At 39.8% G+C, this 11,988-nt stretch overlaps 1 protein-coding gene across 1 annotated transcript; it reads left to right on the top strand.

Annotated features, from left to right (window-relative positions):
* Nucleotides 1–1,130: 1,130 nt before the first annotated feature.
* On the top strand, nucleotides 1,131–4,064 carry LOC138903060 (uncharacterized). Its single transcript, XM_070190975.1, has 8 exons — nucleotides 1,131–1,300; nucleotides 1,490–1,679; nucleotides 1,815–2,096; nucleotides 2,563–2,755; nucleotides 2,848–3,236; nucleotides 3,324–3,557; nucleotides 3,599–3,823; nucleotides 3,891–4,064. The coding sequence occupies exons 1-8, from the start codon at nucleotides 1,131–1,133 to the stop codon at nucleotides 4,062–4,064; spliced, it is 1,857 nt and encodes a 618-aa protein (XP_070047076.1).
* Nucleotides 4,065–11,988: the final 7,924 nt, after the last annotated feature.

Genomic DNA, 11,988 nt, shown 5'->3' with positions numbered 1-11,988 from the left:
GAGTTCATTGTGTGTCCTTAGTATTGTTGTATCTTTGTTAATGTTATCCACTTGTAATTCCTACTCAACTTAGTTAGAAGCATCTCGTAGGATATCTTTATAAACCATAAACTTTGTGTTTGTGTTTGACTAGAGTTAGTCAAAGTGGTGAACTTTGTAATGGAGTTATTACAAAGAGGCTTGCAATAGAGTTATTGCAAGAAGGTGACGAATTAAGAGTTTAATTCCTAGGTTACAATAGGTTGTAATCTAAATTTGTTCGGTTAGTGAAGTTGAAATCCTACGAGTATAGGTCGTGATTTTTAATCTCGTGAGCTGGTAGTTTTTCACGTAAAATACTGCTATGTTATTTACTTATTGTTGTGTGTGTCTTCTGTGGAAATTGATAGAGAACCGGGTTCTCTATACAGTTTGGTGGACTCTTAGTTTACATCAATTAGTATCAGAGCAGGTTCTTTCTATAAAGCTAACAACTAGAAATGATCTAAATGACTGCTCCACCAAGCTTTGAAGAAAGTCAATCAACCTACATACCACCAAGATTCAATGGACAATACTATGGCTGGTGGAAGACAAGAATGCATGGTTTTATCATGGCTGAAAATTCAGAGCTTTAGAGTGTCTTTTGTGATGGACCCTTTGTCCCTATGAAGACCATTGGCGAGACAGCAGGGCTAGTCCCAAAAGCAAGGACGGAGTACAATGATGCCGATCGCAAAGCCATCGAGAAAAAATTCCGAGCAAAGAAGATCCTCGTATGTGGTATTGGACCAGACGAGTACAACAGAATCTCAGCTTGTCAATCTTCCAAAGAGATCTGGAAGGCTCTCCAAACCGCACATGAAGGAAAAACTCAAGTCAAGCAGTTAAAGATTGACATGCTCACCACTGAGTATGAACTCCTCAAGATGAAGGATGATGAGTCCATTCAGGACATGCATACTCGTTTCACTTCCATTATCAATGAGCTCCATTCTCTAGGATAGATCATTCCAAGGAACAAACTTGTGATAGAAATACTCAGTGTGTTACTTGATTCTTGGGAGAGCAAAGTCAATGCTATCACGGAGGCAAAAGATCTACAAAAGCTGACGATTGATGAACTCATTGGAAATCTGAAGACCTATGAAATGAAGAAGAAGAAGAAGAAGAAGAAGAAGAAGAAGAAGAAGAAGAAGAAGAAGAAGAAGAAGAAGGACCATGAAAGAAAAGAACCCAAAAAGGATAAGAACTTGGTTCTCAAAGCAGACAACAGTAACTCAAGTGGTGATGATGCTTACATGGCCTATCTAACACTGAGGTTTCAAAAAATGATTCGCAGAAATGGATGTATTCCAAAAAAGGACAGCTCTAGCTGAACAAAAGGCTATGATTGCTATCACAAATGCGGGAATCCAAGACAGTTCATCAAAGACTGTCCTCTCCACAAATAGAACCATTACAAGCACAACACAGACAAGACGACCAAGAGGAACCTGGTTCCTAATAGGAAATTCAAGAGAAAAGATGTCGCTGATAATGTTATGAAACAAGCTCTTGCTACACGTGGATATTCCTCTAGTGAATCTGAGGGCGATGATGAACAAGGTGACACCTCCATGATGGCGGTTGAAAATGAAGCAGCAGAATATGACTCCATTTTTGCCCTGATGGAAAAATCTGATGAGAATGAAGATGAGGTAAACTTTCTAGACGTTCAAAGAAATTTAAAATCTTACTCTCAAAAGAAGCTTGTATCTTTAGCTAATGTCCCGATTGATGCTTACCATAACCTTATCAATGATAAAAATGCTTTAACTAAGGAATTAGGATAGGTAGAGCATGAAAGAGATGATTTATTGGTCATAGTTGTTGATTTAAAAGAAACCATTGAGGATTTAAAGAATGAAAATGATGTTCTGAGTGAGAAAATTGAAAAAGTAGAACATGAGAGAGATGACTTGTTGGTAGTAGTTGTGGATCTAAAGGAAACAATAGAGGAATTAAAAAGGGACAAAATTTCTGTAAAAACTTTAATAGAAAATTATATTAACTCTTTAAAAGGAAAGGAAGTGGCGAGTGAGGCATACCTTAAGCTTGAAAATGAACTCAAAAAGGTAAAATTGAGTATGTGTGCTGAACTTGAAATAAATAGACAACTTCAGAAAGATCTAAGCAGGGTTAAAAAGGATCTAGATAAATATCTGAAGTGGACCTGGTCCTCTGACACAATCACCTCCATGTATAAAAGTAACGGAGGGAACATGCAGGGAATTGAGTTCCAAAAGCAAAAGTCTCCTTACAACCCATATAGCAAGTATGTTACTGTACCTGATAACTGACTTTGCACTAATTGTGGTAACACTGGTCATTTCAAAGATTCCTGTAAAGCTAGATTTTAATCCCAACAGAAAAATAAAGTTTTCATTAAAAAAGTATCTACTGCTAAGGAACCTGGTCCCTTGATTAATAAACGTGCGATGCCTGATTGGACAAGAAGAAGTTTAATTCGCCCTTTTCTTCAATACAAGGGGCCCAAACTTGTTTGGGTTCCTAAGTCTAATCTTTGATCTCCTTGTGCAGGGAATAGTGAAAGGAAGCAGTCAAAGATGCTACATGGATAGCGGCTGCTCTAAACACATGACTGGAAGTACTAAAGATTTCCTTTCACTCAAAGCCTACAAGGTGGGAATGTGTCCTTTGGCAATGGAAAAAAGGGATACATTCTGGGAGATGAAAAAATTGGGAAGACACTCACTCACTCAATTGAGAATGTGTATTATGTGAATGGCCTGAAATACAGCCTGAGTGTCTCTCAAATCTGTGACAAAGGAAACAAAGTGGAGTTCTGATCAAAGTCTTGCACAGTCACAAATCCTGTAACTGGTGAAGTGGTTCTGGTGGCGAAAAGATTCAAAAACATCTATGTTGCTGACTTTGAGTCTCCAAACAGTGGGGATCTTACATGTTTGAGTGCTATTGATAATGATGCTGAACTGTGGCACAAAATATTGGGACATGGAAGCTTCTCATTATTGAACAGGCTAGTCAAGAAGGACCTGGTTTGTGTGCTGCCACAGTCAAAGTTCAAAGACCACAAGGTGTGTGATGCATGTGTAAAAGAAAATCAAGTCAGGTCCTCCTTCAAGCCAAAGAAGGAAGTAATCACTTCAAGGCCACTGGATCTTCTCCATATGGATCTGTGTGGACCTATGAGGATGCGCAACAGAGAAGGAAAGAAGTACATCTTTGTCATTGTAGATGACTACTCCAAATTCACATGGACCTTGTTCCTTTGAACCAAGGATGAAACTTTTCCAGTCTTTGCTGTCTTTGTGAAGCAGATTCAAGTGAAGATGGGCCATAATGTTGTAAGCATAAGATCTGATCATGGAATTGAGTTCGACAATGCAAAATTTGACGAATTCTGTGCTAAAAATGGTATAAGTCATAATTTTTCAGCTCCTAGAACACCCCAACAAAATAGTGTTATGGAGAGGAAAAATAAGACTCTTGAAGACATGATAAGGACAATGCTAATTGATAGTGATATACCAAAGAGCTTTTGGGCTGAGGCAGTGAACACTTCCTGCTATCTGATAAATAGGTGCATGACCAGGTCCCTCCTAAACAAGACCCGTATGAATTACTAAACGGGAGAAAACCCAAGCTGACTTACCTGAGAACATTTGGTTGCAAATGTTTTGTTCTCAATAATGGTAAGGAAGCACTGAGAAAATTTGATGCCAAAAGTGATAAAGGGATTTTTCTTGGATATTCTTCACAAAGCAAAGCATACAAGGTCTACGACAAAAGAACCCAATGTGTAGAAGAAAGCATACAAGTAATCTTTGATGAATCACACCACTCAAGTGGGAAATATTCTAATGATAAGAATGATCAAGACGAAGAGCATTCAAAGGTTCCTGGAGAAGTCATTGATATGGCTAGGGAAGGCAGATCTGACGAGTCAGGTCAATGAGTCTAATGAAGAAGATGAAACAGAACCTTCAGCTGATTCAGAGGAACCTGGTTCCTCCATTACAGTAACTGAAGCAGAAAACAGCGTTGCTGATGCAGTGTGAGGCACTCCTGATGCTGAGCAAAGAAGTGGCACTCACTCTTCCATGGATGCTAATGATGGATCCCACACGGTGGAACCTGTGTCTTCTCACCATGAGACTCAAGTGTCTAACTGGAAGCACAAAAGCTCACATCCTCTCCAGAGTGTAATTACCCCTCTGGATTTAGGAATTCAGACTAGATCAAAGATAAGAAACATGTTTGCTTTCTCAGCTTTCCTGTCTTAAATTGAGCCCAAAAATATCTAGGAAGAATTGGAAGACGTTGATTAGATTGGTGCTATGCAATATGAACTCCATCAATTTGAGAGGAATAGTGTGTGGCACCTGGTTCCCCGACTTTTAGATAGAACTGTTATTAGAACCAAGTGGATGTTCAAAAACAAGCTTGATGAGTTTGGAAATACAACAAGAAACAAGGCCAGGTTGGTGGTTCAAGGCTATAATCAAGAAGAAGGAATTGGCTATGATGAGACTTTTGCTCCAGTTGTACGAATGGAAGCCATCAGAATTCTCATTGCTTTTGCATCTAATATGGAATTCAAATTGATCCAAATGGATGTCAAGAGTGCATTTCTGAATGGATATTTAAAGGAAGAAATCTTTGTCAAACAACCACCTAGATTTGAATGTCATGAGCATCCTGAACATGTATTCAAGCTCGACAAGGCACTATATGGTTTAAAACAGGCCCATCATGCATGGTATGAAAGGTTGTCCATGTTCCTTCTAGAAAATGGTTTTACTAGAGGGAAAGTTGACAAAATTCCTTTTCTGAAGAAAAGAGGGAGGAACCTGCTAATTGTGCAAGTTTATGTTGACGACATCATATTTGGTGCAACAAATGATTCCTTATGTGAGGAGTTTGTCAAACTTATGGGAAGCGAGTTTGAGATGAGTATGATGGGGGAACTGAACTTTTTCCTAGGATTGAAAGTTAAGCAAACCTCTAGGGGAACGATGATAAGTTAGCATAAATACATTAAATAGCTTCTAAAGAGGTTTGAGATAGAAAGTTCAAAGACCATTGATCCTCCTATCGCCACATCCACTCGTCTGGACATGGACGAACCTGGTTCCCATATGAATGAGACTATTTATAGGGGCATCGTTGGTTCACTCTTGTATCTTACAACCAGTAGACCTAACATTGTGTTTAATGTGGCGTTATGTACTAGATTCTAATTAAGTCCAAAAGAATCTCATCTGAAAGCTGCTAAGAGAATTCTGAGGTATCTCAAAGGAACACAGGACCTGGTCATCTATTACCCCTCAAGAGATAATTTTGACTAAATTGGGCATGCTGATGCAAATTATGTTGGTTATTTGGTGGATAGAAAGATTACATCTGGGATGGCACATTTTTTGGGGTCGTGCTTGATTTCATGGGGTAAAAAGAAATAAAATTTTGTAGCCCTCACCATTACAAAAGTTGAATATGTGGCAGCTGCTTCCTGTTGTGCGCAATTATTGTGGATCAAGCAACAATTATAAGATTTTGGTGTGTTCTCTGACTATGTGCCACTATTGTGTGATAACACAAGTGCTCTCAATATGGCAAAGAACCCGGTTCAACATAAGAGGATAAAGCACATTGATGTGCGATATCATTTCCTCAGGGACAATGTTGAAAAGGGTCTCATCTGCATGAAGTTTTGCAAATAGAGGACCAGGTAGTTGATATCTTCACCAAAGCATTAAGCATATAGCATTTTGAAAAGAATCAACTGGAGTTGGGACTAATCAAATTAAACTGAGAACCTGGTTCCTCAATGACTGGCTATGAAGGAATGGCAAGATCAACTGCTAAAAAGTGTTTTCTGGTAACTTTTAACTAAATTCTATACCGTTACAGGTAAAAACGCATGGCAATTACATGACAAACAAGCATCTAATGACATTGCAATTTGGTAGAAGGATAAGGTTCATATTTGCAAAAATCAGTCAGGGGACCTGGTTCCTTTGACTTAGGTTAGTAGTTCCTCTTACACTCGTACATAAATTGTTAAAAGTGTCACGTTATTAAAATGTGTCCGCCCTTTTTCCCACACCTTTTAAGCCCAAACATCACACCCGTTACAAATCGACCCGACTACCCAGTCCGTTGCATCCAATTGTAATCGGTCCTTCCTTCCTTCTAGATAACTCCAAAAGACATATCTCTCTCACAACTGTCAACATCAAAGCCAACTTTCCTCTTCTCTCAAAAAACCCTCTTTCTTGTGTCTTTGCTCTATACAATTACCATGTCTTCTCAACAGAGTCTCCTAAAGTCACCACTGTCATTCCTACTATGTCTTCATCTCACAAAGCACAACAGCCTGAATCTGAGTCTCAACCTTCACCCAGTGAAACCCTCATCTCCGACCAACCACCACTCACTGTCTCTTCTCTGACTTCATCGAGTTCTGGTTCCACCGTAGCCGAAAAAATCAAACACCCAAGATGTCTGTCGCGACAACCTCTCCCTCTACTATATAAAGAAATGGCAGAAAATGGACTGGTAGACGGAGAAGAGGGAACGGAGGTTTTGAGTCAGCGGGTTGAGGAGGCAACTGTAGCCCAAGAGCCTATTACTGGTCTTGGTGAAGCATCTGGTGTGTCTACTACTCCTTCTGCTCCAACTTTTGATCTAAATATTGTATCAACGTCAGATAACGCCTCTCTCGCCTCTACTGATTCTACATTATTGGATGTAAGTGAAAAGAAAGCAATAGAGAACATGTTGCTTATTGCTACTAAAGGGAGTTTGGTTGGGGAGTAAGTGCCTGATGATGTGCGTGTTGAGACTCGGGGGGGAGAAAAAGGGAATGGGGATGGAAGTGGAGAACAAGTGCCTTCAAGTGACTTAGTACAAGTTAGTACTATAGAGGAGCCAATAGTGGGACCTTCTCCCTCTGCTCCTACTTGGGATGAAACTCCATGCTCCACTAAAAAGTCGTTAGACAGTACTGACCCTCTCCCTTCCCCTCATCTAGATGTAGTTCCATTAGATTTTGTGATTCCTGAGATGAAGCCTTTATTTGAAGAAGAAGATGATGAAAGTGAGGAGGATTATGATGATATGCATGTAACATAGGTTATAGCTGCTAGAAGTGGTAGGGCAGTCTCCAAAGGGCCCATTCTTAAAAGACCCACTACTAGGCAGCAGAAAAAAGAAGCCCTTGAAAATGCTTTGAAAAGGAATAAGGAGAAAAAGAAAAGAAGAAGATTGGTAAAAGGGGGAAAACTACTGAATGAGGAGGATCTGCCTCTGGCCAATACTGTGGATGTTGAGGACGAAGAGGTGAATGAGGAACCTGCTTCCCTTATTCGTAAATCTTCTAAGAAGTCTGTGATTATGAAGTCCAATAAAGGGTCGTCTGTGAAAGGTGTTGAGATTGATAAAGAGAAGGGTGTTGAACAGAATGAGTCTGGTGAGAAAAGTAAGTCTCAGAGGAAGGATAAAAGTGTTGAGAATAAGAAATTTTAGAAGAGAAAGACAAGTGATAATGAGGAACCCGGTTCCTCCAAGATTGCCAAGGTGGAAGTGTCTGAAGTTGACAGAAGAGAAAAGCTGAAGAAGCAAAAAGTGTTGTGGGGCAGAGTGTTTGATGCTAACATTCTTGATACGTCAGGCATGAGACAGCTGGTTGAAATTTGTGAGTTTCAGAAGTGGACTCATCTCTTTACCATTCAGAGTCCCAAAGTCTATGAAGAGGAAGTTCGCAGTTTCTACGAGGATATGTTCACTGTGGAAGATGACAATATCTGCATGAAGGTCAATATTTGGATTTTGTGATGGATGAAGCTGTACCGGGGAGTATCTTAGGTGTGCCCACTGAGGGGCTCTCGTCTATTGAAGGGACCCGTTCCTCCGATTTTAGGAAGGTCATTCTAAAACCTCAGGTTGTTCAGAGAGGGAACGGGTGCACAAGAAGGCCCTGCTTCCGGAATACCATCTCATGTTTGAGATGGTGAACAAGGTCCTGCTCCCTCGCGTGGAAAGATGTTCCATTACTTCAATAGCGGACTTGTTCTTCCTAGAAGAATTGAATGGATACACTACTATCAACCTGCCTGGAATCATGATTGAATATATAGAAAAGGTGGCAGACTTCAAGGATAGGAACCATGGTTTGCCTTATGGGTTCCTACTCACTAGAGTGTTTGAATATTTCAAAGTTCCTTTGGGAAGAGAATCTGTGGGAACTTGAAAGAAAACATTCTCAATGACTACCTTGGAGGAGTGCGAGTGTATCAACAAGAAGGGGGAGTTGGCAGCAATTCTATGATTTCTCAGTTGATTGACGTTCAGACTGCTACTAACAAGGAAATAAGGAGGCTGAAAGCTAGGAATTACATTCTTGAAGGACAGAGGGTGTAGAGGTTGCTCGCTTGACGGCTGAAAATACAGACCTGAGGAAACATGTTCAGAACCTGAAAGAGTAGTTGATAAATGAGCATTGGTCTGCAAATGCTCGAGTGGATGCTCTTCTCAAAGCCCTTGCCCCTTCATTCCCTCTTCCAATTCCCCTTAAACGGTCCACTTATCAGTGTCCAGTTTATTCGTACTTGTTTTAGTCCCAGTGTCCTGTTTTGGCTTGTTGTTTTTATGACTAGGGTACTTTCAGTTTGTTTATTGTGTGGATGTTTTGTAATAATGGTATTACTGCCTATGTTTTTCTTCTCTAATTAATCAATGAGCATCTCAGTCTTTTGCTATGCATGTTATAGTCTTGTGCTCTGTTCTTAGTTATATTGTGTGCACACAAGTGGTATGAGTTAACTTCGCTGGACTTCTTTTTGCATTTACTTGCATAAATTCTTTTTATGATGCCAAAAGGGGGAAGAAAAATTGAAGGGGAGAAACAGGTCCTCAGGGGGAATATAACTAATCTGCAGGGGGAATCATATGGAGATCTGATTTTCAGGGGGAGCTTCAATTCTAAGTTTGTCATCATTAAAAAGGGAAAAATTAATAAGGTACATGCCTTTGTGTTTTGATGATTTAACAAACTTTATATGCGAACCAGATAGGGAACTTGATACAAAGCCTCAAAGTGCTCGGAACAACAAGTCACAGGTTTGGTACAAGTTACAATGATATCAGTCAAAGGAACAACGGAGGGAACTGATGGCTATCAGTTCCTACGGACACGGTACAAGTCAATTCTTTACAGCTGTTAAAGTTGTTGCACTGTTGCACTACACACGCAACAGTACAACAGTCGCTTTTTGAAGCATGTTATGTACCAGATACTTGCTTACATCATCCCACTGACCTCACTTATATATTACCAATATGAGGCAACGGATTACACAGACTTGCAAACCCTAAAACATTAATTTCCTCTCAAGTGTGCAGCCGTCTTCATTCTCTCCAAGGCTTGAAGATCAAAGTAGTAACAGAACAAAGGACCAGATTCCAGCACTGAGTTTATCGTGTATCCTTAGTATTGTTGTATCTTTGTTAATGTTATCCATTTGTAATTCCTACTCAGCTTAGCTAGAAGCATCTCGTAGGATATTTTTGTAAACCATAAACCTTGTGTTTGTGTTTGACTAGAGTTAGTCAAAGTGGTGAGCTTTATAATACAGTTATTACAAAGAGGTTTGCAATAGAGTTATTGCAAGTAGGAGAGGGATTAAGAGTTTAATCCCTAGGTTACAATAGGTTGTAATCTAAAGTTTTTCGGTTAGTGAAGTTGAAATCCTATGAGCGTAGGTCGTGGTTTTTAATCCCGTGAGCTGGGAGTTTTTTACGTAAAATACTGTTGTATTATTTACTTACTGTTGTGTATGTTATGTGAGAACTGATGGTTCTCTATACAGTTTGGTGGACTCTTAGTTTACATCATGGTCCTTTTTAATATTGAATGTAAAGTACAGTTCTCAACTAGAATTCTGGTAGAACTACCACTACCTAACATTCATAATACCCACCTTTCTTACATAGAACAGTTAGTTGCTCAAAAGAAACAGATACTAGAGCTCACATCTCTCACTAACAAGAAGCTGTCTGAACCTGAGGGCATAGAGGAGGAAATAGTGAGCTTTTACAAAGAACTGATGGGCTCAGCGCTGCTCAAACATTACCTGCAGTCAACAGGGACACTATAAGGAGAGGGTCAATTATCTCACATCAACAAAAACTCAGTCTATGTGCAGAGGTAACTGAACATGAGATATTTGAAGATTTATCCTCGATAGGGAATGATAAATCACCAGGAGTGGATGGGTATAATGCCTAATTCTTCAAGAAAGTATGGCACATAGTGAAGGCAGAGGTAGTGGAAGCCATCAAAGAGTTCTTCAAAACTGGAAAGTTGTACAAGGCAATAAATTGTACTGTCATTACTCTGATTCCAAAGATTGCTAATCCAACTTCAGTGAAGGAGTTTAGACCCATTGCATATTGCAATGTCTTATACAAAATGATAGCTAAGATAATAGCTTTTAGATTGCAAGCTGTGATAACAGACATCATTTATGAAGCCCAGGCAGGTTTTATTCCTGGCAGAAAAATAGCTGACAACATCATCATTGCTCATGAGCTCATTAAGTCCTACACTAGGAAAAATGTATCCCCCATGTGCATGATTAAAATTGACCTACAAAAAGCCTATGATTCTGTTGAATGGCCATTCTTGAGGCAGGCCCTTGTGGAGTTAGATTTTCCTGATAAATTTGTGGCATGAGTCATGGAGTGTGTTCAAACGTTTAATTATACTGTGTTGATAAATGGAGAACCTAGTGAACCATTCAATGCTACAAGAGGTCTTCGACAAGGGGACCCAATATCTCCATTCATGTTTGCAATAGCTATGGAGTACTTAAGCAGGAAGCTCAATGAGCTGAAAGATAATAAAACTTTTCAGTTCCACCCAAGATGTGCAAAGCTAGGAATCACACACCTTAGCTTTGCAGATGACCTGCTCCTTTTTGTCAAAGGAAACTTATCCTCTATTACTGCTCTACACAAGTGCTTCAGTCAATTCTCTGGAGCATCAAGTCTGCATGCTAATATTGGCAAAAGTTGTGTTTACTTTGGTGGAGTCAATTAGGAAGATAAGGGCAGCATACTAATCCACCTGGGGTTTGTACAAGGTACTCTCCCTTTCAAGTACCTTGGGGTCCCTTTATCCACAAAGAAGCTCGCACTAATGGCAACCCCTTATAGAGAAGATCACAGCCAGAATAACATCATGGACTGCTAAAAACATATCCTATGCTGGCAGAACACAGCTGGTCAAATCAGTGCTCTTTGGAATTCAGACTTACTAGGCTCAATTGTTTCTAATACCTGCTAAGGTGCTAAAAACTATATATGCTTAATGTAGGAGCTTTGTTTGGTCCGGAAGCAACACAATCACGAAAAAAGCTTTAGTAGCCCAGGATAAGGTTTGCACTCCTAAGTCGATGGGAGGCCTGAACCTCATCAACATCAAATTGTGGAACAAAGCTGCCCAAATCAAAACATGTTGGACACTGAACATAAACAGGATAAAATATGGATCAGATGGATTCACACTTATGATATTAAAGGTCAATAACTGAGGGACATTACAATCCCCTCATAGGCATGTTGGATCATTAGGAAGCTTTTGGAAGCCAAGGAGAACCTGGGACTGCTACAACATGTTAGAACTTACAGAAGCATGATCAGCACAGTGTACAAGCAATTACTTCCTATCTCTATGCAGGTGCCTTGGAAGTGTCTCATGTTTAGAAATGATGCTAGGCCTAATTACGCTAAATTTACCATGTGGCTGGAACTACAGGGAAGATTATCAACAACTGATAAACTAGTGGCATGGGTCTAACAGTTGATCTGAAATGTATACTATGCCAAAGCATGTGCAAACAAGGGAGCACCTGTTTGCTGAATGTGAATTCTCTAAGTCCTTATGGAACAGATTACAGCAGTGGCTGCAAAGAAAGGAGA

This window comes from Nicotiana tomentosiformis, chromosome 12 (assembly GCF_000390325.3).
Source record: "Nicotiana tomentosiformis chromosome 12, ASM39032v3, whole genome shotgun sequence".
NCBI classification, from domain to species: Eukaryota; Viridiplantae; Streptophyta; class Magnoliopsida; order Solanales; family Solanaceae; genus Nicotiana; species Nicotiana tomentosiformis.
Note: the sequence above shows the minus strand (reverse complement) of the source record. Positions and strands in the feature narration are given on the sequence as shown.

Bases quoted from the DNA above. Each gene is read 5' to 3' on its own strand.
- LOC138903060 (XM_070190975.1), top strand. From the start codon at position 1,131: ATGAAGAAGAAGAAGAAGAAGAAGAAGAAGAAGAAGAAGAAGAAGAAG. The intron at 1,680-1,814 runs GTAAACTTTCTA...GAATTAGGATAG, and splicing joins CTGATGAGAATGAAGATGAG to GTAGAGCATGAAAGAGATGA. The intron at 3,824-3,890 runs GTAATCTTTGAT...ATCAAGACGAAG, and splicing joins GTGTAGAAGAAAGCATACAA to AGCATTCAAAGGTTCCTGGA.